At 40.6% G+C, this 24,071-nt stretch overlaps 1 protein-coding gene across 1 annotated transcript; it reads right to left on the bottom strand.

The window, feature by feature from the left end:
- Nucleotides 1–574: 574 nt before the first annotated feature.
- LOC116573275 (cytochrome P450 2C41-like) lies at nucleotides 575–22,799 on the bottom strand. The gene is made up of 9 exons (XM_032313320.1): nucleotides 22,632–22,799; nucleotides 20,376–20,538; nucleotides 20,056–20,205; nucleotides 15,886–16,046; nucleotides 13,323–13,499; nucleotides 8,133–8,274; nucleotides 7,809–7,996; nucleotides 3,073–3,214; nucleotides 575–975 (listed from the first exon to the last, which is right to left on the bottom strand). The coding sequence occupies exons 1-9, from the start codon at nucleotides 22,797–22,799 to the stop codon at nucleotides 794–796; spliced, it is 1,473 nt and encodes a 490-aa protein (XP_032169211.1). The 3' UTR covers nucleotides 575–793.
- Between the last annotated feature and the right edge of the window lie 1,272 nt (nucleotides 22,800–24,071).

Below are 24,071 nucleotides of genomic sequence, written 5' to 3'. Positions count from 1 at the left end.
ACCCAGCTCCTGGACATAACCTTTCTCACTTTCAAATTCAAACGTCAAGTACCTGTAGGTGACACAGAGCCAAGAGATCTTTCCTGCCCTCTCCCTCTTTGTCCCTCTCTCTGCTTATCATTATGAGGATGGTGCAGTGTGGCCTCTTTGGATTCTATTTTCTTCCATTTCTTACCTGTATTATGCACAAAAAAGGAAAGTCTAAGAACTGGCTCAGTGAATAGTGATGCTTTCCATTTACAACACGCAGAGGACAAATGGCTGTATGCTAGCTAATACTAATCATTTGGTTTTGTTTCACGGTGATAATAGAGTAACAGCTCAATATTAGAGAAGTATCTATGGTGCCAAATACAAGTGTTACAGAGTATAAACAATAGCACAGCATGTGTGTAATGAAACTCTGGAAACATTCCTCTTTTTTTTCCCCAAAAAAATTTTATTTGAGAGAGAGAATGAGCAAGTGAGAGAGATGAGCAAGCACGAGTCAGAGAGGAGCAGAGGGAGAGGGAGACACACACTCCCCACTGAGCAGGGAGCCCGACTGGAGGTTCAGTCACAGGACTCCAGGACCATGACCTGAGCCAAAGGTAGACGTTTAAATGACTGAGCCACCAGGCGCCCTGGAAACTTTCCTTTAGTGGAGGCTGGATGTTCACTGGGTATGGAGGGAACGGGGAAACAGGAGCTGAGGTCAGAGAGTGCATCCCCAGCAGTGAAGAGGTGAATGATGCCCCAGAGGAGGAGGAGCTACAGACAACAGCACAGCAGCAGGAAGATGGTCTGCCCTTCCTCATATGGGAATGAAGCAGAGCTGGTAGGGGGGTGGGACATGGCTAAACCCACTGGCAGTTGGGGTGGTATCAATGTCCTTTGGGTCGACCAGAGATTTCAGGGTAAATTTCTGTAAAATGGTGGTCAAGAATAAAAACAGCTCCATACGGGCCAGTCCTTCTCCCAAACATATTCGTTTTCCTGAAAGTAACAAACACAAGGGATCTGTTCCTTGAACACTATGTTTCGAACCGTCATAAGACATGTCACAAGAAATATCTGATGAATGACCAGGCCAATGGAGAGGTGGAAGGAAGGTTAGAGGGACAGGTGGACAGAAGGATGGAAATGCTTGCTATTCATCTAGTGTCTTGATGAGAACCCTTCATTCAACAATTAATTATTGAGTATCAGGCCTACATCAAGCACTTCACTATGCATTTCCACATTACAACTGCTCTTTTCTTATTTCCAGTTTCCATACATTTTTGTAGAAACCCACCCCCTTCACCAAGGGCCTTGGAGGGAGAAGGACTAAGAGAAGAGAACTCATGTATCTGTGTCTCCATTCCTACCTCTGGCATAAAGTTTACAAAGATTTTTTTCCTTCATGTGATTCCAAAAACATGTCTAAATGTATTCTCTCTCACTTTAAAATATTCAGGGTGTCGCTGATCTGTCTTATGACAGGAGGTCAAATGGGTTGAACTGGCTCTTCACATTCTGTATCCAGTCTGAGGTTCCATATCCCTCCTTCCATCTTCCAAACCCTCTACTCTTGGTTCTAGCCATACCAACTCTTCATTGATCTCCAACACACCATGACTTTCCAGCCTTATCTAATGCTGTTCCCTTCAGTTAAGGTGCAATTCTCTAATACTTCTTTCAGGATCTTTGTCTCATGCATTTCCTCTCTATACTCCCTGTGATCCCCTCAGGCAATAGAGTCTTGCTCTCTCTGGGTATTCTCAGAATCTTATTCACTCTTCAATTAAAGCCTAGATCATTACCTTGAATCATAATTTCCTGTTTATCTTTTTCTACCACGCTAAAATGTGCATTCCTTGCAGGGAAGGCTCAGTCTTTGACATCTTGGTATGTACAGTGCCAGACCCAAAGCAGGTACTGAAAGCCATCAGATAATTGAAGGGAACTCTAAGGCTGGAGACTCAGTGAGCACTATTGATGTGGAGACCCAATATCCAAGATACATGATCTTGAGTGGAGGACAATCAGGTGCAGGGCATCCTGCCACTTTCCGAAGTTTCCTTGATGCCATGGTTGGTTGGCAGGTTCTGATCTCAGTCTACAGAAACATCCTTCTCCTATGGTCTACTTTGTAAAAGTGCCCCATCTTCTCTTCTTTCCCTCACTTCCTGTCTGCTGTGAGGCAGCTCAAATTCCCTTTCTGCTGTTGGAATGTTGCTTATTCCAGTTCATGCCTCACTGTGGGCTGAGGGTGAGCAGGAAGCTGCCTCTTCTGGTCTCCTGAGCAGCCTGGCCTTTCCTCTCCCACAACACTAGTCTTATCAGATTATAATGATCTGCTTACTAGTCTGCTTCCCTAACTAGAGTGTAAGCCCCTGTGGTGTCCATGATCTGCTTGTGGATACTTGTCACCCCAGAGCTCACTCTGGGAAGTGAAGGTACAGAGAAAATACTTTTTTAAAAATTTTTATTTATTTATTTATTTGAGAGTATGAGTGGGTAGGGTAGCCGAGGGACAAGCAGATCCCCCACTGAGCAGGGATCCTGAAGCAAGGCTTAATCCCAGGACCCTGAGAGCATGACCTGAGTTAAAGCCAGACACTTAACTGACTGAGCCAACCAGGCGCCGCACATAGAAGATACTTAACTTGGGGTACCTGGGTAACTCAGTTGGTTAAGTATCTGCCTTCAGCTCAGGACATGATCCCAGGGTTCCTAGAATTGAGCCCTGCATCAGGCTTCCTGCTCAGCGGCAACCCTGCTTCTCCTTCTCCTGTTCCCCCTGCTTGTGCTCGCATTCTTTCTCAAATAAATAAATAAAATCTTTAAAAAAAAAAAAAAAAGAAAGAAAATACTTAACTCAAAGTTGAGGAGTTATATACCTTTCTCCTGGCCAGTGAGTAAAGTCTAAATGAGTTTCATCTGCTGTTTAGAGGAGCTCTTAGTAGCTCAGTGATATATCTAGAGTGATGTTTCTGGTCATGGACAAAGAACAATTCTACCCACGCCAGGGCAGGCACTATGTAAGATTCAACTGATACCCCACCCCCAAAATATTTTGTCCCCTTCAGCACGTAAGGAATTTATTACCTGCTGAGAAAGGCATGAAATAATCACTCTTCTTAAAGTTGCCATTATCATCCAGGAAGTGGGCAGGGTCAAATACCTCTGGGTTGGGGAATTCTTGTTCATCATGTAGCACAGAAGTCAGTGATACTAACACGTTTGTGCCCTGAAATAAACAGATGAAGATAAACTGGGTTAGAAAGAAGTTGTAGAGCTGGAAGAAATGTGGAAATCACTTAGTTCAATATTTTGATCTATATGTGAAGAATCCAAGGTCCAAAGAAGGTCCATGGGATTTCCAGCCAGAGAGACCAAGAAATAAACAGGGATGAGATTGAGGCCAGTGCTAGTCAGGATGCTAACATGGCCTCCAACAGGGTCTGAAATACCGAGTGCTTGGTTACTTGGGTGCCTGCCCTCTGAATTCCTTCCACTGATCACAATGTTTGGACACTTGTGTGTCTCTTTGCTCTATTTTGTCACTTCAGTTTTCATACATCTCATGTGGATTATGGCACAGCAGAGGTCTGCTTGAGATTCTGTCTCTCCTCTCCCTCTGCCCCTCTCCCCAACTCACACTGTCTCTAAAGTAAATAAAATCTTAAAAAAAATAAAAATGTGGGGGAACTCTTTGTTATAGATGAATCCTAGCTACACACACACACACACACACACACACACACACACACACCCCAATAATAAAATTTAAAAACTAATCATTTTTCAACAATTCAAGTAAAGATCATTAATTAATGCTAAAACTATTGGATCAATGATTTGGGAAACAGGATATTTATAAGGTCTTAAAGTACCATGCCATAGATTTTTTTCTTATTAATCACCTCCTATGAAAAATAGATCCCTAGCAATAGAGAATTATGGCAGATACCTCCTTCATAAGTGAGTAGCTAGCATCACCAATAATGGTATAAATTGGTATTGTATGTCTCTAGCCAAATGTGATTCATTGGGACTTACACAACATCACCTATGTAATTTTCTTCCCCAAAACACAGAAGTGGAATCTAATCTCAAAACAAAAACAAAAACCACCCGAACCAGACTGAGGAATATTCCACATGGTGTCCTGGACTCCTCAAAACTGTCAGTGCCTTGAAGTGAAACAAATAAAGGAAATGGAAATTTTCTTTATAAAAGGGTAGCCTAAAGGGACAGATAATCAAATTACATATTATTCCTTGATTAGCTACTATATTCCCCTTCAAAAAAAGCTATAAAAGAGTATTTTAGGATAACAGAAAAAATGTAATTATAGGCTATATATTAAATAAAATTATTGTATAGATAATAGTTCCTTGAGATGAATGTTGTTCATCTCAATAAATATGCGGAAAGCCCTCATTCTTAGAAGATGCATAGTGAAGTGAGGTAGATTGGAGTGAGGTAGATTGATGGACATAAGTAAATATGCACTTAAAATACAGATGTATATAAATTTTCATAAATGTTATTTATATATACATAAAACATTACATAGCCATTGTGTATGTGTGTTTAAAGGCTATTTAGATTTTCTACTTTTTTAAATTAAACATTGGAAGGAGATTCTACCCTCTAAGTTTATCATATTTAAGGTCTGTAATTTATTTACAAAGTTATTGCCTTTGGGACACCTGGGTGGCTCAGTCATTAAGCCTCTGCCTTCGGCTCAGGTCATGAACCCAGGGTCCTGGGATCAAGTCCCACATTGGACTCCCTGCTCCACATGGAGTCTGCTTCCCCCCACCCCATTCCTGCTCATGCTCTCTCTCACTGTCTCTGTCTAATATTTGGAAATGACCCACATATCCATCAACTAGTGAATGGATAAACAACTTGTGGCACTCGATATGATGAAAACTACTCATCAAAACAAGGAACAACTAATGATACATGTGATAACAAATATTAATCTCAAACACATTCTGTCACATAAAAAAGATAAAGGTTTATACTGATTACAGGTTATACTACTTTTATGTCACATTCCGTTATGCTACATTCCTTAAAAGGCAAAACCGTGGAACCAGAAGTAGATCAATGGTTACCAAGGGTTGAAACTGGGGGAGGTGGATTGACTGTAAAAGGAGAATGAAGGAAATTTTTGAGATGATAGAAATGTTTTATACCTGGGGCGCCTGGGTGGCTCAGTGGGTTAAGCCGCTGCCTTCGGCTTGGGTCATGATCCCAGGGTCCTGGGATCGAGCCCCACATCGGGCTCTCTGCTCAGCAGGGAGCCTGCTTCCTTCTCTCTCTCTCTGCCTGCCTCTCTGCCTGCTTGTGATCTCTCTCTGTCAAATAAATAAATCAAATCTTTAAAAAAAAAAAGAAATGTTTTATACCTTAGTTGTGCTAATTACACAGCCTTACATATTGATCAAAACTCACTTGACTCTACCCTCAAAAATATGAATTTTCTTTGGTATAACTTATTGTTTCTGTATATTGTCTCTGTTCTTTTCTCTTCTATGTTGCTTTTAGGCTCCTTCTTTGTGTAACAGATCCCTTTTAATATTTAATATTTCTTGCAGGGATGATTCAGTGGTCACAAATTCTTTTAATTTGTCCTGGAAGTTTTTATCATTCCTTCTATTTTGAATAACATCCTAACTGGATAAAGTATCCTTGACTGTGTATTTTTCTAATTTAGGACCCCAAATATATCATGCCAGTGCTTTCTGGCTTGCCAGGTCTCTATGGACAGGTCTGCTGCCAGTCTAATGTTTCTAGCCTTGTAGGTTATGAATCTCTTGTCCTGAGCTGCTTTCAGGATTTACTCTTTGTCTCTGAGATTTGCAAGTTTCACTATCACATGTCAAGGTGTTGACCTATTTTTATTGATTTTGAGGGGGGTTCTCTGTGCCTCCTGGATTTGGATGCCTGTTTCCTTCCCCAGATTAAGGAAGTTCTCTGCTATAATTTGCTCCAATATACCTTCTGCCTCTCTCTCTCTCTCCCTTTCCTCTTCTGGGATTCCAGTTATTCTAATATTGCACTTAATGGTATCACTTATCTCTTGAACTCTCCCCTCATGATCCAGTAGTTGTTTATCTCTTGTTCTCAGCTTCTTTATTCTCCAACATTTTTGTATTGTATATCATTGATTCTTTCTTCTGCTTCATTTATCCTAACACTCAGAGTCTCTATTTTTTTTTAAGATTTTATTTATTTATTTGACAGAGAGAGATCGCAAGTAAGCAGAGTGGCAGGCAGAGAGAGAGGGGGAAGCAGGCTCTCTGCTGAGCACAGAGCCCGATGTGGGGATTGATCCCAGGACCCTGAGATCATGACCTGAGCCAAAGGCAGAGGCTTAACCCACTGAGCCAAATGGGTACCCCAGAGCCTCTATTTTTTTTTACTGCATCTCATTAATAGCCTATTTGATTTCAACTTGATTAGATTTAAGTTCTTTCATTTCTCTAGAAAGGGATTCTCTAGTGCCTTCTATGCTTCTTCCTTTTCCTTTTTTAAAAGATTTTATTTATTTGACAGAGAGAGACACAGTGAGAAGCCCAACGTGGGACTTGATCCCAAGACCCTGGGATCATGACCCGAGCCAAATGCAGATGCCCAGTGACTGAGCTACCCAGGCTCCCCTTCTATGCCTTTTTAAAGTCCAGGTAGAATATAGTTTTTTAAGATTTTATTTATTTATTTGTCAGAGAGAGAGCACAAGCAGCAGGAGTAGCATACAGAAGGAGAAGTAGGCTCCTGGCTTAGCAAGGAGCCCAATGTTGGACTTGATCCTAGGACCTGGGGATCATGACCTGAGCTGAAGGCTAACGCTTAACTGACTAAGCTACTGATGTGTCTCTGAAGATAAGGTTTTATTTTTTTTTAAAGATTTTATTTATTTGACAGACAGAGATCACAAGTAGGCAGAGAGGCAGGCAGAGAGAGAGAAAGAAGCAGGTTCCCTGCTGAGCAGAGAGCCCGATGTGGGGCTCGATGCCAGGACCCTGGGACCATGACCTGAGCTGAAAGCAGAAGCTTTAAACCACTGAGCCACCCAGGCACCCCTGAAGATAAGGTTTTTAATATTACAGAAAAAAAGAAACAAAACTTAGGTCAGTCATGTCCAATACAGTAGACTTGAATGATCCATGGTTACTTAGATTCAAATTATTAACAATGATAAGTGAAATTGGAAAGATTGGTAGATATGAGGTCACCAAAATAATAAAATCAATTATATTTCCATATACCAATAAAGTAGAAAAGGCATTTAAAAAATTATACAATTTATAATAACATTAAAAATATCATTTACCTAGGAAAAATCTAAAAGATGTTCAAGCCACTATACTGAAGAAAATATTGAAAAAAATTAAAGAAAGCCCAAATAAATTAGGAGAATACACCATATCCATGAATTGAAAGATTCATCATTCCAACATGTCAATTCTTTCCAAGTTAATTTACTATAACCCTGATAAAAACCATTGTCAAGTGCTTTGGATAACTGGCAAATTGATACTACAATTTATTTGGAAATGTAAATAGCTAAGAGTAGCCAAAACAATATTAAAGAAATAGAACAAATTTGGAAGAATTACACAGTCAATACCAAAACCTGTTGTAAAAATGTATAGCCTCAAAAAAAAATGTATAGCCTCAAACTGGAAACAGCACAAAGTCCATGAAGCTGCCACATGTATGATTCTTACACTCTCATCTGTACTGGTAGAGGATTGAAACCACACTGTGAATATGAGAACTTCAAGAGCACTGAAGTCAGGTGTAGGCGAAACACATCTTACCTTGGGGATGACATAGTTTCTGAATTTAATGTCACGGGTCACTGCATGAGGCAGGCTGTTTGGGATAAGATCAATGTATCTCTGGATCTCGTGCAATACTGCGTTCATATAGGGCATGCGGCTCCTGTCTTGCATGCAAGGGCTCTGGCATCTGCCAATTACACGCTCAATCTCTTCCTGGACTTTAGCTGATAAAACACAAATGAGACAGATGAAAAAAGAGAAAATGCATATATATTTACACGCCAATTCATGTGCTCCAACATCATTATAAACATCGCTTATATGCCCAGAAGTAGATCCTGCCCATCATGCTGGCCATACCTGTGACTTCTGGGTGCTTCAGCAGAAGCAGGAGACTATATCGTAGGGTGGTGCTTGTCGTTTCTGTCCCAGCTCCAAATAAATCAGATGCACTGGTTACTAAGTTTTCAAAAGTAAACTTCAACTGATCATTGTCCTTTTCCTAGGAATTATTTGATGTAATTATTTGCTGGTTTGGCAGCATATGTAATTATAATAAATCTAAAATAACACATTGTTATATAGTTAAGCAAACTTGCCTACAGATTCCATTTCCTAGCCTCTTTCGCAGCTACATTGGCCAAGCAACCTACTTCTTACCGAAGGACTTTTTTCTTAAAGATTTTATTTTATTTATTTGAGAGAGAGAAAACAAGTGAGAGAGCTAGCACAAGAGTGGGGAGAGGACAGAGGGAGTGAGAGGAACAGACTCCCCACTGAGCAGGGAGGCCGACGTGGAGCTCCATCCCAGGACCCTGGACTCTTGATCTGTTGCTTAACCTACTAAGCCACCCAGGTGCCCCCCCAATGGCCTCTTGGTGTCACTTTCCTTCCTTCTTTTTACTACATGCCTACACAGATATGTTGGTGGAGGTGGTGTAGACATCATCTTGAAACATGATGAACATGAAGTCTACACAGTAGGTATGCTAAAGAAAAATGGAAGGCACATGAGTCCATGATACTTCAGGGCTACTATAAAAGTCCTGGACTGCCTAACATGAGAGTCTCTGTACCTGAGAAAAATACACCATTTCTTTTTTTTTTTTTTTAAGTTTGGTTTGTTTGTTTGTTTGTTTTTTAATTTATGTATTTGACAGAGAGAGAAAGAGAGAGATCGCAAGTAGGCAGAGAGACAGGCAGGTGGGGTGGGGGGCGGGAAGCAGGCTCCCTGCTGAGCAGAGAGCCCAATGTGGGCCTCAATCCCAGGACCCTGAGATCATGACCTGAGCCAAAGGCAGAGGCTTTAACCCACTGAGCCACCCAGGCGCCCCCCAATTAACAATGTTTAAAGAAATAGTGGGGAGTGCCCGGGTGGCTCAGTGGGTTAAAGCCTCTGCCTTTGGCTCAGGTCATGAATTCAGGGTCCTGGGATTGAGGCCCACATTGGGCTCTCTGCTCAGCAGGGAGCCTGCTCCCCCCACCCCCCGCCTGCCTCTCTACCTACTTGTGATCTCAGTCTGTAAATAAATAAATAAAATCTTTTTAAAAATTGTAAATTGAGTTTTCTCTTGTTGGTAGGCAAACACAATCTTTTCTGATAGAAATGAGTAAATTAGAGCCATATCTTAAAAAATGGTCTTGCCATTTGCGACGACGTGGATGGAACTAGAGGGTATCATGCTTAGTGAAATAAGTCAATCAGAGAAAGACAACTATCTTATGATCTCCCTGATATGAGGAAGTGGAGATGCAACATGGGGGGTTAAGGGGGTAGGAGAAGAATAAATGAAACAAGATGGTATTGGGAGGGAGACAAACCATATGTGACTCTTAATCTCAAAAAAAAAAAAAACCTGAGGGTTGCTGGGGGAGGGTGTTGGGGAAAAGGGGGTGGGGTTATGGACATTGGGGAGGGTATGTGCTATGGTGAGTGCTGTGAAGTGTGTAAACCTGGCAATTCACAGACCTGTACCCCTGGGGATAAAAATATGTTATATGTTTATAAAAAATTAAAAAAAAATTCTTTAAATGGTATAAACCAGGATCAAGAGTTTATAATTCTCTTCTGTTATAGAATTTATGAGGACTCTATATTGCCTAAAAACTCATTACAAAGTTGGGAATATGCAAAAGCTAACATGGCAGCACATCCTAGAACAGATTGTAGCGAGAACAAATTTACAAAGACAAAAGGGGGCCAGCCCCTATGGTACTCCAGATGTAAGGCAGGACTATTTGGTTTGGGAAATAAGTGCAGGAATTAGTGAAGATATACAAATAGAAGAAATATTACAGACTTGAAGACAGAAAATTTGGACATTAACTGCCCATAAGGGATGAAAGAGACTATGGGAGTAAGGCAGATGCTGAGAATAAGACACCAAATGAATAGAGATCTCATAACTTTTCATAGGGAGAGTAAAAGCACCTCACAAGGACAACTAAAGCTGGTTTAAGACAAGGGTGACACCAAATTGAAAACAACAATGGGGCCATTTGAAATATTGACTATGGAGATCACTAAAATTAAAAAAAAAAAATTTCTTCCTAGCCAGTCCTCTGGGCCAACATTAATTTAATAAGGTTCTTACAATCCCCAAGTGACCTGTGGCACACCTAAATTGTCATCAACTCCATTAAGACAGGCTTAACCTCAGTAGCTGTATTTGCTAGACCCATTGGTAACTTTTCTAACCTTTCCAACCCAAAAAAAAGAATAAGGCACTTATAAACCATTATTAGCATTTCATCTGTTGAAGTGAATTTGAAGAATCAGTGCTTACATACACATAGATTATCAATTTTAGCCAATTTTATGCCTAAGTTTTCTTCTAGGAGTTTTATATTTTTAGCTCTTACATTTAGGTCTTTGATTCACCACATTTCCACCCAAGGTTAAATATAAAGTTATCATATGATCTAGCAATTCTACCACCAGGTATGTACCCAAGAGAAATTAAAACATAGGTATACACAAAAACTTGCACACAAATGTCCATAGAAGCATTATTCATAAGAGCCAGAAACCCAGCAGTGCCTGTGTGGCTCAGCTGGTTAAGAATTTGCCTTTGGTTCAGGTCATGGTCCCAGCATCCTGGGATCAAGCCTGGAATTGGGCTCCCTGTTCAGTGGGGAGCCTGCTTCTCCCTCTCCCTCTGGCTTGTGCTCTCTCACTTTCTCTCAAATAAATAAAATCTTAAAAAGAAAAAAAAGGCCAAAAACCCAGAAACAATCAAAATGTCCATCAACCAAGAGTAGATATATAAAGCATGGTATATTCTCTCTGGAATATCATTCAAGCACATAAAGGAGTGAAGTGAAAGAAGCTAGAACAAAATACAGTATAATTTCATTAATATGAAACATCCAGAATAGCAAATCTATAGTGACAGAAAGTAGAGAAGTGAAGCCTGAAAGCTGGAAGTGTTTGGGGGACAGTGGAGATAACTAGTCAAGCTTATGGGGTTTTTTTTTGAGGGTGATGAAAATGTTTGGTAATTGATTGTGGTGGTGGTTGCACAACTCTGAAAATACACAACTACTAAATTATACTTGAAATGTGGGAGGGTATGGCATTTTAATTATACTCAGTGTAGATATTAAGAATAAGAAAAAAATGGAATAATAAGCTAGAATCTAGATACTATAATGAGGGGCGCCTGGGTGGCTCAGTGGATTAAGCCACTGCCTTCGGCTCGGGTCATGATCTCAGTGTCCTGGGATCAAGCCCCACATCGGGCTCTCTGCTCAGCGGGGAGCCTGCTTCCCCTTCTCTCTCTGCCTGACTCTCTGCCTACTTGTGATCTCTCTCTCTCTCTGTCAAATAAATAAATAAAATCTTTTTAATAAATAAATAAATAAATAAATACTATAATGAAGTCCAGAGGAACAATGCAGTTTTTAAATATAATATTAAGGAAATACTGTTAATTGATATATGAGAGATGTCAGCACCCAGGACCAGTGGAAAGGCTTCCTAGCATTAAGGAAATTGCTCAAAATATATGCAGAATACAAAAACATTCATATGGGTGCATTTTTCTGGGAAGGTGTCCATACTTTGTGTATGTATGTGTGTTTCAATAAAACTTTATTTATAAAGACAGGTGAGCTTTGCCAGTCTTTGATCTAAATAAAAGTGGAAGGGGAACAGAGTTGGAAGATAAAAAACATTGCCCTAACAGCAGAGAAAGCAGACCATGAAAATATTAATTTCTTCCCTCTTCCAGTTTCTTCAAACAATTCCACCACCTTCTTCACTCCATTGCACCTAGAATATGTGACTTGAGCAGTCCAACTGAAATCCAAGGATAATTCTTTGACAATCAATTTCATCAGCATCTTTTTTCCTTCCCATGTTAGCCTACTCACCGTTTCTCATTTCTGCCCAAAGCTACAAAGTGATTGGATAAAGTGATGGCCTCAGATGAAGGAATTTCCTTCTCTAGAATAAGCTTTTTATAATGCACTCTGGATTCTGCCTCTCCCCCATTCAAGGATGTTGCCTTGGTACACGTGTCCTTATGGCATCTACATTACTTTTGTCACACAATTTCCAGCTTGACCCTATCACTCATCACATTCACTATTCAGATTTACTATCTCAATCTTTCACTCCTTGGTTAAATTTCTCAAATAGAATATCTGTTCTTATTACTAAACTCTCCCATGCAGTCCTTACTTCTAAAATCAGCCTCTATAGGCTAAACCACTAAAATCAGCCTGTATAGATCTCTGAGATGTAACAAAATGAACAATTTGATTTTATTTCAGGAGTCCCTGTATTTCCATGGTCCAGACTTTTTTCATTAAGCCAAAGTCAAGACATGAAAAATCTCACAGTTGGTCCTTGGGCCCCATTCTTATCATACAGCTCACTCTACAGGACTCCCAGGATAATTTACCCCAATAATTATTTGTATTCCACTCTTGTTCAGGCTCATACATCTACCTGAGCAAATAAAAACTTTTCATGCCAACATTCAGTCTTACAGTTACTTGACAGGCACCAACATCCAACTCTGTATCTGTCCAAATCCATTTTTGGTTACACTCAGTGAAGACTTCCTTTTTCCATCCATCTCATCTCTTTGCCAACACGTACTTCTGAACCTCTTCCCTCCCTATTCTTATTGCAAATATTTTGAAGCTCTACATCAGCCCTCAGTATAAGCAGGAAGCCCAGCTAGGTTAAACATTTCCTTCTTATTCTCCCACACACTGAGATAAGATCACATATATCTTCATTTTATAGCTCCATATTTTGTAATTTCTAACTTGTGTTTTTATTTCCCCTAAAGTGTACATTCTCTTTCTCTTCAGGTAGAAACTTAACAAATAGGTTCCACACATCCTAGTTATTAGACAATTCAATCTTAGATTGAGTGATGTTCCATGATGCTCAATCCAGATAGATCCATGCGTACAGAAGTACCTAAAGTGTCTGTCAAGCATTTCTTGCCTGATGATTTACATCCTCTTGAGCACTAATCAGTGAACAAAATAAATGCAGGCAAACAAATAACGGATCTGTCATTAATATCTTACCTGTCCCATTTTCATCAGGAAGTAATCAATGAAGTCCCGAGGATTGTTCACTTCCAAGGATTCTTGGTGTTCTTTTATTTTCTCCAAAATGTAATTATTTATAAAAACAGAATTTTTAAGTATTGTGTTATGACTTCCTGGGAGATAATCAAGGAGAGCAGGGAAGCTATTGTAGATCTTAGAGATTAAAAAAATACATATTAAATTTTAAAACATGTATTGAAGACATATAGAAGATATGTCAAGCCCTGGTTAAAAAGGGAGATGAAGAGAAAATGGTCTTTGTCTCCTGGAAAAGCATTTTATATTGTGTATATAAAGTAATTCTCTATGCTCATGGAGATATCTAAGGGAGAAAACTCTGACCAGGTGATGAAATACAACAATAACGTCCTGTACTCATACATCGTCCACCTTATAGTATCAAAGCATCTTTACATCAATTCTCTCATGTTTTATATTAATTCTTCCCTACAACCTTGAAATACAGAATGCTGTGAATTACTATGATTCACATTTTATAGATGAAGACTGAGGTTAAGGGAGTTTGGACAACCTCATACACAGCACAAAGCTACTCCTTCATCAGTGCATCCTGGCAGCACCTGTGGTCCCAAATGTTTTCTCTGCTTAAAGGAGACATTCTCTTCCTTCCTAGACTGGCATATTTCTGCTAAGTAATGTGATTAAGAGGTCACTAAGTGTGAGTGGAGGACAAATCTTTTAGGCAATGGGAACCTTTCAGCAAGGGCCTGGATGCCCACTGAGTGTGCTATCAGCATGTTTCTGGGCAGTCACCAAAACAGGGCTTTGGGATTTAGGGGAAAGAGCACTGGCCAGGGAGTCAATAGGCTTGAATTCTACCAGCTCCATATTTGGACATTTATCTTCTTTTTTTTTTTTTAAAGATTTTATTTATTTATTTGTGAGAGAGAGAGAGATCACAAGTAGGCAGAGAGACAGGCAGAGAGAGGAAGGGAAGCAGGCTCCCGGCTGAGCAGGGAGCCCAATGTGGGGCACGGTCCCAGGACCCCGAGATCATGACCTGAGCCAAAGGCAGAGGCTTAACCCACTGAGTCACCCAGATGCCCTGGACCTTTATCTTCTTGTCCGTGAAATAAAGGTTTTGACTCTCTTTTCAACATGCACACTCCATGAGGTTTGCCCTGGGCAGGAGTGTGGTATTCAAAAACTCACTTCACTGAGTATGACCAGTGAAAGTACCAGTATAGATATCTCCAAAGACAGGATACTCCAAAAAAAGAGAGCTGAGATTTTTTGGCAAACACCATGAGAATCAACTTGTCAGAACTCTAGAAAACAAAGGCTTACAGCAATCAAGTGAATGCTGAATCCCAAAAAAGGCAACTTGAAAATGGTGGGGAAGTTTGTGGAACTTTTAATGTGCCCTCTTCTACCTCCTTCCTAGTTTGGCAGTGGCCTTAACAAGGGCAGCTTCTCGTGTGGGATTCTGGTTTCCAGTGCAAGAGACTAGACTAGATCTTGCAAAAAATTGTGTTTACTCTGTTGCAACTGCTCTGGGGCAACCTGAAGGACTGACACAGGCTCTAGTCTTTGTTTCATCGGACTAGAGCTCAGGGTGGAGAGCAGCAGGCATGTCTCAAAAACTCTGTAAGGCAAATGAATAACCTGGGGCAAAGGCTAGTTAAGACATAAGATAGGGCACCAGAATCCTGGGAAGAAAAGCTGGGGAGAAAGTATCTTCTGGATATTAGGGCATTCCAAAGTACCCAGGTATATTGAGGAATTTAGACATTTTAAAATTTAGAAACCAGGGGGCGCCTGGGTGGCTCAGTGGGTTAAGCCGCTGCCTTTGGCTTATGATCAGGTCATGATCTCAGGGTCCTGGGATCAAGTCTCACATCGGGCTCTTAGCTCAGCAGGGAGCCTGCTTCCCTCTCCTTCTCTTTCTGCCTGCCTCTGTCTACTTGTGATAAAGTAAAATAAAACCTTAAAAAAAAATTTAGAAACCAGGACATTGGCTAAGAAAAGACCCCAGAAGACCCTAAGCTTTCACCTCTAGCTGATCTTGGCTCAATGTAAGCAACAAGACTGAGAAAGAATCGGAGTCCAGTGAAAGCAGTGAAGGAATGCTCCAGTCCAGAACCAATTTGGAAGAGTTCATTTGTTTGTTCCTGTCTTCCTTCCTTCCGCCCTCTCTCTCTGTCCCCTTCTTCCTCTCTCTTTCTCCCCGCACACCCTTTTCTCAGCCCCTCACACTCAAGGAAAACTGCAGCTAACACTAGCGGAACACCAAGAAATAGAGATTTCAGAGACCGCACGTGATGAAGAAGAGGAGACTTAGAAACATGGTCCAGAAAAGTCACGAAATAAACAAATATCTATAGCCTACAGAAAGCAAAAAGCAACACGAACCCAAAGCAAGCAGAACAAACAAGACAAAACAAATCTCAAGGAGGGGGAGGAACCTCGTTTCCACAGTTACATTATAGTATCCAAAATGTCCAGTTTTCATTTACGTCACAGCATGGTCCATACAGAATTTTGGATGTGTCAGAGGAAAGACCTCCCATGACCTTACCTGAATCCATGGGGAACTCAGAATCTTGAGGTTTTCGTTAAATATTTTCAGGAAGCCAATTAAAGTCTGATCTGTATAATCAAAACGATTTTGGAAAATGATGGAGCAGATCACATTGCAGGAAGCACAGCCCAGGACAAAAGTGGGATCATAGGGTAAGGCTAAAGAATAGGAAAGATTTAGAAAATACCATTAAAATATACATATAAAACTCTTTGTTGTTCATAATAGGTAATTTTAGGATCTCTAAAACAATATCTACCTAGCAATCCCCTTGCCAGCGAAGATTTCAGCATGCTCAAAATCAACACATCATCTTTCCCTTAAATGGGACGTCCATCCCACCTTAGTTTGATTAATAACAATCTTCCAAATACTCCATTTAGATCACTACCTTTGTTTACTTGATTCTGACCCAAGGTGACTATTACTTTGAAGAGCAAAAGAAAAAACTTAAAAGACGCCACTTTTAAAAACACCGAATGGTGCACCTGGCCGGCTCAGTAGGTGCAACCAGCACCTGACTCTTGATCTTGGGGTCACGTGTTCAAGTCCCACCTTGGGTGTGGAGATTACTTAAAAATAATAATAAAAATACATTAAAAAAAAAACCACCTAATAATTTAAGCTATCAATACAGAATCACACCTGTCTAGTAAACTTGTACACTCCTGTAGGAAGGAAGAAATAGCTCCGGACCTGGAAACCTATAGATAATGAATAGTTAAAGTGAATTATGTGTAAAATCAGCAGAGAAAAAGATTAAAGGAGGAAAAATGATGGAAAAATTCAAGTATTTTGATAGAACAAACAAAAAAGCAAAAGGTATCCATGTTGTCTGAGAGGAAAACTAACACAAATGAGTAAAATTAATGTGCACATTTGTTTGCCTCAGACAGAAGTAAAATAAGAAATTTTCACTTCAAACTTAAATCACAGCTAAGAAAAAAGGTTAAATTTGCAAATAGAGTCCGGGGGTACCTGGCTGGCTCAGTAGGCAGAGCATGTGACTCTTAATCTCAGGGTCATAAGATCAAGCCCCATTTCAGCATGGAACTTGCTTAAAAAAAAATTTTTTTTTATATAAAAAATTGGGGCACCTGGGTGGCTCAGTGGGTTAAGCCTCTGCCTTCAGCTCAGGTCATGATCTCAGGGACCTGGGATCGAGCCCCACATCGGGCTCTCTGCTCAGCAGGGAGCCTGCTTCCCGCCTGCCTCTTTGCCTATTTGTGATTTCTCTCTCTGTGTCAAAAAAATAATAAAATCTTTAAAATTTTTTTTAATTTAAAAAGGAAAAGGCAATAAATAGAGTTCTTGTGTTTCTTTATTACAATACAAAAAACAATAATTTCCTTTAGGAAATAGGTTCCCTCATCGCCAATCACGCCCCACATTTTTTGGACAGCCTGCCCTCTTATGGAATTCTGGAGTATTGCTATATATAGCCATTAGCAGAAGACCATAGTTATAAATTTTTAACTGGACTACTATTTAGGCCAATTCTGTCATTTTACAGATAAATTAAACCAGAGAAAAAATTTTATTTTTAGTGAGAAATATTTAAATGTAATTGCTATAATCAACTGATCAATAAACTTTATATGCAAAAGGCCCCCAAATTCACATCAGTGATGTAATTAAGGGTAACCAGAATCCAAAATGAGAGGGAATTAAAAAATAGGAAACGTGTTTAGGTAACTGCTTCTATTCCAGACTCTTTTTCTTTTTTTCCTTAAAGATTATTTATTTATTTACTTACTTGACAGAGAGAGCACATGTAAGGAGAACCAGGCTTCCCCCTGAGTAGGGAGCCCGATGTGACACTCTATCCCAGGACCCTGGGATCATGACCTGAGCTGAAGGCAGACGCTCAACAACTGAGCCATCCAGGTGCCCCCAGACTCTTTCAGTTGAAACACTTGAGGACACTAAGCTTTCAGAAAAACTTTAGAAGGTAGGGGATAATTTCTGAAGGTCTTGAGATTTATTTCTCTCTCTCTCTCTGTGTGTGTGTGTGTGTGTGTGTGTGTGTAATATTTCACAAAATGAAATTACTCACACATTAAAAGAATGAAATCTTGCCATTTGCAATGATGTGGATGGATCCAGAGAGTGTTAAGCAAAATAACTCAGTCCCACAAAGACAAATGCTATATAATTTCACTCATATGTGGAACTTAAGAAATAAAACAAATGAGCAAAGGGGAAAACGAGAGAGAGCAGAGACGGCAGGAGAGAGACAGGCCAAGCAACAGACTCTTAACTGTAGAGAGCAAACTGATGGCTGCCAGAGCGGAGGTGGGTGAGGGCATGGGTGGAGTAGGGGATGGGGATTAAGGAGGCACTTGTTGGGATCAGCACCAGGTGAAGTATGGAAGCGCTGAATCATTACACTGTACACTTGAAACCAATTTAAAAAAAAAACCTGTATGTTAGCATGTCTGGAATTTAAACAAAAATTTTAAAAAAATAGTTGCTGACAAGGAAATCACAGTTGATGAGGGTGGCATGAAAGATGCCTAAGCAATTACAACCATAAAAAAAAGTATCATTACTGGCCCGAAATGGACACATGGACCTTGGAAGCAACACTCAGAAGATGAATGAAGTTGACCAAACACATATAGACCAACCAAGTAAAAATACAAATCAAAGCCACAGTGAGATACCACCTCACACCACTCAGAATCGCTAAAATTAATAAGCCAGGAAACGACAGATGCTGGCAAGGATGCGGAGAAAGGGGAACTCTCCTCCGCTGTTGGCGGGAGTGCAAGCTGGTGCAGCCACTCTGGCAAACAGTATGGATGTTCCTCAAAAAGTTGAAAATAGAGCTACCCTACAACCCAGCAATTGTGCTCTGGGTGTTTACCCTAAAGATACAAATGTAGTGATCCAAAGGGGCACGTGCACCTAAATGTTTATAGTAGCAATATCCACAATAGTCTGGAAAGAGCCCAGACATCTTTCAACAGATGAATGGATAAAGAAAATGTGGTATGTATGTATGTACATATATATATGTATGTGTATATATATGTGCAGGATGCATATATATATGTGCATAATGGAATACTATGCAGCCATCAAAAACCACCAAATCCTGCCATTTGCATTGATGTGGATGGAACTAGAGGGTATTATGCTAAGCGAAATAAGTCAACCAGAGAAAGGTAATTGTCATATGATCTCTCTGATATGAAGAATTTGAGAGGCAGAGCAGGGGTTCGTGAGGGGAAGAAAAGGGAAAAATGAAACAAGATGGGACTGGGGATGGAAACAAACTAATCTCAGGAAACAAACTGAGGGCTGCTGGGAGGCAGAGGGGGTGAAAGAGAGTGGCTGGGTGATGGACATTGGGGAGGGTATGTGCTACGGGAAGTGCTGTGGATTGTGTAAGACTGATGATTCACAGACCTGTACCCCTGAAAAAAATAATCAAATAATACATTACATGTTAATTTTTAAAAAAAGAAATGAGGGGTGCCTTGGTGGCTCAGTGGGTTAAAGCCTCTGCCTTCAGCTCAGGTCATAGTCCCAGGGTCCTGGGATTGAGCCCCCATTGGGCTCTCTGTTTGGCGGGGAGCCTGCTTCCTCCCCTCTCTCTGCCTGCCTCTTCTGCCTACTTGTGATTTCTTTCTCTCTGTCAAATAAATAAATAAAAAATCTTAAAAAAATAAATTAAATAAAAATTTTTAAAAAAGAAATGGAAAGAATGCAAGATTTAAAAGAAAAAAAAAAGCACATGTCACTAGCTACAGGTGCTCCATGTGAAAGGTGTGAAATCATTGCCACTGTGTCCATTTGACAAGTATTCCCTGGTGACCTTTTCTGAAATAGGTAACCCACATTTACATGGGAATGTATTATTACTATTACTATGGGGAAAATACCGTTCTCTAACTCTGAAAAAAAAATGAGTCCCCAAATGTTGTACCTTCATGGTGTAATGATGTGGAAATAAAAAATTGGGGACAGAAAAGGATTAAATGACCTTTTACACCCACACTGTAGCACAGTCATGAAATGACACGTGACCAGCATAGACACACAGAAGCTCCCCTGGCTCTTTGCTGCACTCCCTCTTTCCACGCGAGGGCTGAAATGTTTCCAAGGACATCAGTAGACGAGAGAACAGCCTGCCAAGATCAGAGCTATAGAATAACCCACCTTTGGTTTTTCTCAAAGCTTCTACAAGGTGGCAGGCTTCCTCTTGAACTCGGCTCTCAAGGTCACTCTTTCCCATCCCCAAAGTCCGCAGGGTCATGAGGGAGAAGCGCCGTATCTCCTTCCATTTGTTTCCGTTAGTGAAAAGGATTCCTACCAGAGGGGAAACAGAAACTGGGCGGGAGGTCCTAAGCAAGAAGAAGGAAGGTCATACTCAGCAGCCTCACGGTGGGCCAAGTTCTGCTGAGTCGCTCTTCAAATTCCAGTTTTCCATCCTTTCCAACCCCATAACCAGTGCCGAACGTGTGTCCCTGCTCACCTACCATGTCCTTTATTAACTTTTTCAGCTAAGGGGAAACTTCCTCTTGCAGAAAACTCTTCTCCCAGATCAATCAGGGCTTCCTTCACTGCTTCATACCCATAGAGTACAACGGTGGGCTTCATGCCAAAATACAGAGTGAATACAGGGCCATACGCTTTTGAGAGCTGGAGAATTTCAAAGAAAACATATATGTTAGCAAAAGAAGTCACAATTTAGTCTACGTTTTGTGCATTATTTTGTGTGTGTGTGTGTGATTAAGCCTGATATCATCATACTGTCGATGTTTTTATTCTACCAAACATGGCTTCAAATATTCCTGGATCTTACCTATAAATAAGATTGTTACAGCTGACACATAGAGAGGGCCACTGATGTGACGGGCAATGGTCTGGGGAATTGGTACTCAGATAATTACAACTGATTATTACACCAACGCCTTGAGCTAGGTTTATTTACCCTGTTGTACAGATAAAGAGACTGAAGTTCAGAGAGTTTCCTATATAATCCCAGTGTCTTATAACAGAACACCCACATTTCAACCCTACTTAGCCAACCTCTTTTGTCTCCAGTGCCTATCTCTGAACCAATACCCAGCTGTTTCAGGACCACCTGTAAAGCCCATCCTTTGGAGATTTTTCTTCTTCTTTTTTTTTTTTTTTTAAGGATTTTATTTTTAAGTTATCTCTACACCCAGCATGAGGCTTGAACTCATGAGCCTGAGATCAAGAGTCTCAAGCTTAGTGACTGAGCTAGCCAGGTGCTCCCATCTCCTGAAGATTCTGACTTGGTAGCCTTATGATAGTTACTAGAAATCCATACTAAAAAAAAAAGAAAAGAAAAGAAAAAAAAGAAAACCACCCCAGCTGGTGCTCATGCCCACTCCACTTTGAGATCTGCTGGTATTACTAACACTAAAGGCAGGACCAGGACAGGCAACATCTCACAGAACAACAATTGCTTCTATCCTGCAGCATTCACAAGGTATAGACAGCAGCTCTGTGCGGAATCCGGGGATCATGTTACCATCCAGTTGGTCCTGATGATTTCTTATTTTTTGCATTCATTCAAGCTAGTTCTGGACCCAGTTACTTGCTTGCCATCAGGCACTACTTGCTTCTTCAGAGTTCAATTTTCATGAACAAAACACACAGACTATATAATAGATGACTCTTCAAATGAAATCTCTAATCACAAAACACTAGCCTTACCATTTACCTTTAGCCGGAAATCACAGCAAAGGGCTGTGAAACAAAGGCAGCAGAATTCCTGGCTTTTGTCACTTCATTATTGTTTTTTAAAAGATTTTAAGACTTTATTTGAGAGAGTGAACACATGAATGGGAATTGGGGAGACGGAGAGTGGGGGAGGGAAAGAATCACAGTCTCTGTGCTGAACCGAGCATGGAGCCAATAAGGGGCTTGATCCCATGACCTCAAGATCATGACCTGAGCCAAGACCAAGAACCAGACATTCAATCGACAGAGCCACCCAGGCACCCTGGACTTTATTATTATTATTTTTTAAGATTTTATTTATTTATTTGACAGAGAGAAATCACAAGTAAGCAGAGAGGCAGGCAGAGAGAGGAGGAAGCAGGCCCCCAGCGGAGCAGAGAGCCTGATGCAGGGCTCGATCCCAGGACCCTGGGATCATGACCTGAGCCGAAGGCAGAGGCTTTAACGCACTGAGCCACCCAGGCGCCCCGGACTTTATTATTTTAATGCTACCACAGAACAGCCTAAATGTTTCTTTACTCATAGAACACATTATTTTATTCCACTTTTTTTTTTTTAAGTAATCGCTACACCCAACATTGCAGCTCAAAATTCATGACCCTGAGATCAAAATTCATGATCCTGAGATCAAGGGTGGCATGCTGTATTGGCAAAGTCAGCCAGGCGCCCCTTATTCCACTATTCTTTTTTTTTTTTTAAGATTTTATTTATTTATTTGACAGACAGAGATCACAAATAGGCAGAGAGGCAGGCACAGAGAGGAGGAAGCAGGCTCCCTGCTGAGCAGAGAGCCCGATGCAGGGAGGCAGGGCTCCATCCCAGGACCCTGAGATCATGACCTGAGCTGAAGGCAGAGGCTTTAACCCACTGAGCCGCCCAGGAGCCCCTTATTCCACTATTCTTGACAATATTTCACAAGTATATGCCTTACAGATGTACCTTGATATTTTAATATAATGTGGTTAATTTTAATATATTTTATTTAAAAGTAGAGGAGCTGGAGAAGCATAAAGCATACTTACATTGCGCAAGGACTTGCTGAGGTTCTTCACATCTAACTGGAGGATATTTCCAATGAAAGGGAGAGGAGTGGGGCCAGGTGGGAGCTTCCCCTTTCCAGAGCTCTGTTTCCAGAGTGAAAGGAGAAGCCAACAGGAGAGACAGAGCACCAGAACCACAACTAGATCCATGAAAGCACTCCCTTTTTGGACGACTGTGAGCTTGACATCTAAAGCTTTTATAATACTCCCTGCTAATTCAACCTGTCCCTCTGACTCATAAACTAATCAATCAGCTGGATTACTTTAATCTCTCTTTTGAAAGGACTTTGGCCTACTGATAAAGATAAAAATACGTGTTTTTCTTTTTGCTTCTACTACTCCTGCCCTGAGATTCTGGTCTAACAGGTCTGGAGAGGAGCCCAGGTACTGGTAATGTTTTCGGTTTGGGGGTTTGTTTTTCTTTTTAACATTCTAGGTGGTTCCAGTTGAGAGCCAGTGAAGTAAATCACTTACTCACAAAAACTGCAAGACATTCTGGATTTTCAGATTAATGATCAGTTGAGAATTTATGATTTTAGAGGAAATCCTTATACACAAAAACGTTTATCCTTTAATGCTTTAGCAAACACCAGTATATTTTGTCCTAGAAATGAAAGCCTTTTGAAATATTTGTGTACTGTACTAACATTCAACAAAACCTAGGTAACAGAACTCTTGAATGTCCAAATACATAGCAAGTAATTAGCTAAATAAATTTATATATATTTACCATCAAACTCTTATGCCCACCCCCACCCACACACAGTGGAATTTTAATTTTACAAAAGAAGGGGAAATTTGGAGGCAACAGGAGACCCATCCAGTGTTGTACACCTTCTAAGTGACAAAAATGGGAATTGAACCTAGATCTTTTGAGGACCATTATGATGCATGATGGCTTACACCATAGCTGCCTCAATAATTATAGGAAAAACAAAATCGAACCCCCCAAGTACTAGTTCCTCTGTATGCATACCTCACTGACTGTTCACGAAATAGTAAGTTTCACTAAGTAGAAGCCTTTGTTTGATTCCAAGGATAAAAGGACTATAGGCTCTCAAAAGAAAAAAAAATAAAAGAAAGGGATTCTCCCCCTCTCCATCACTGCACAGGTGAAAGTTGCTCAGGTAATTGAAAAAAGATCCCGTCTCAGAATTTAGGAGGCAAGACTTGAGAAAATATGGTTTCCCCTACCTTCCAGTGACCTCCAGACATAACTTCTGATTTTTTTTTTTTTGAGGGGGCGGGCTGCCACTGTCAAAAATGATGGAATGAGGGCTCCTGGGTGGCTCAGTGGGTTAAAGCCGCTGCCTTCGGCTCAGGTCATGGTCTCAGGGTCCTGGGATCGAGTCCCACATCGGGCTCTCTGCTCAGCAGGGAGCCTGCTTTTCTCTCTCTCTTTCTCTCTCTCGTTCTGCCTGC

Source organism: Mustela erminea, chromosome 14 (genome assembly GCF_009829155.1).
Source record: "Mustela erminea isolate mMusErm1 chromosome 14, mMusErm1.Pri, whole genome shotgun sequence".
Classification (NCBI taxonomy): Eukaryota; Metazoa; Chordata; class Mammalia; order Carnivora; family Mustelidae; genus Mustela; species Mustela erminea.
This window is presented reverse-complemented; position numbering and strand designations above follow the sequence as displayed.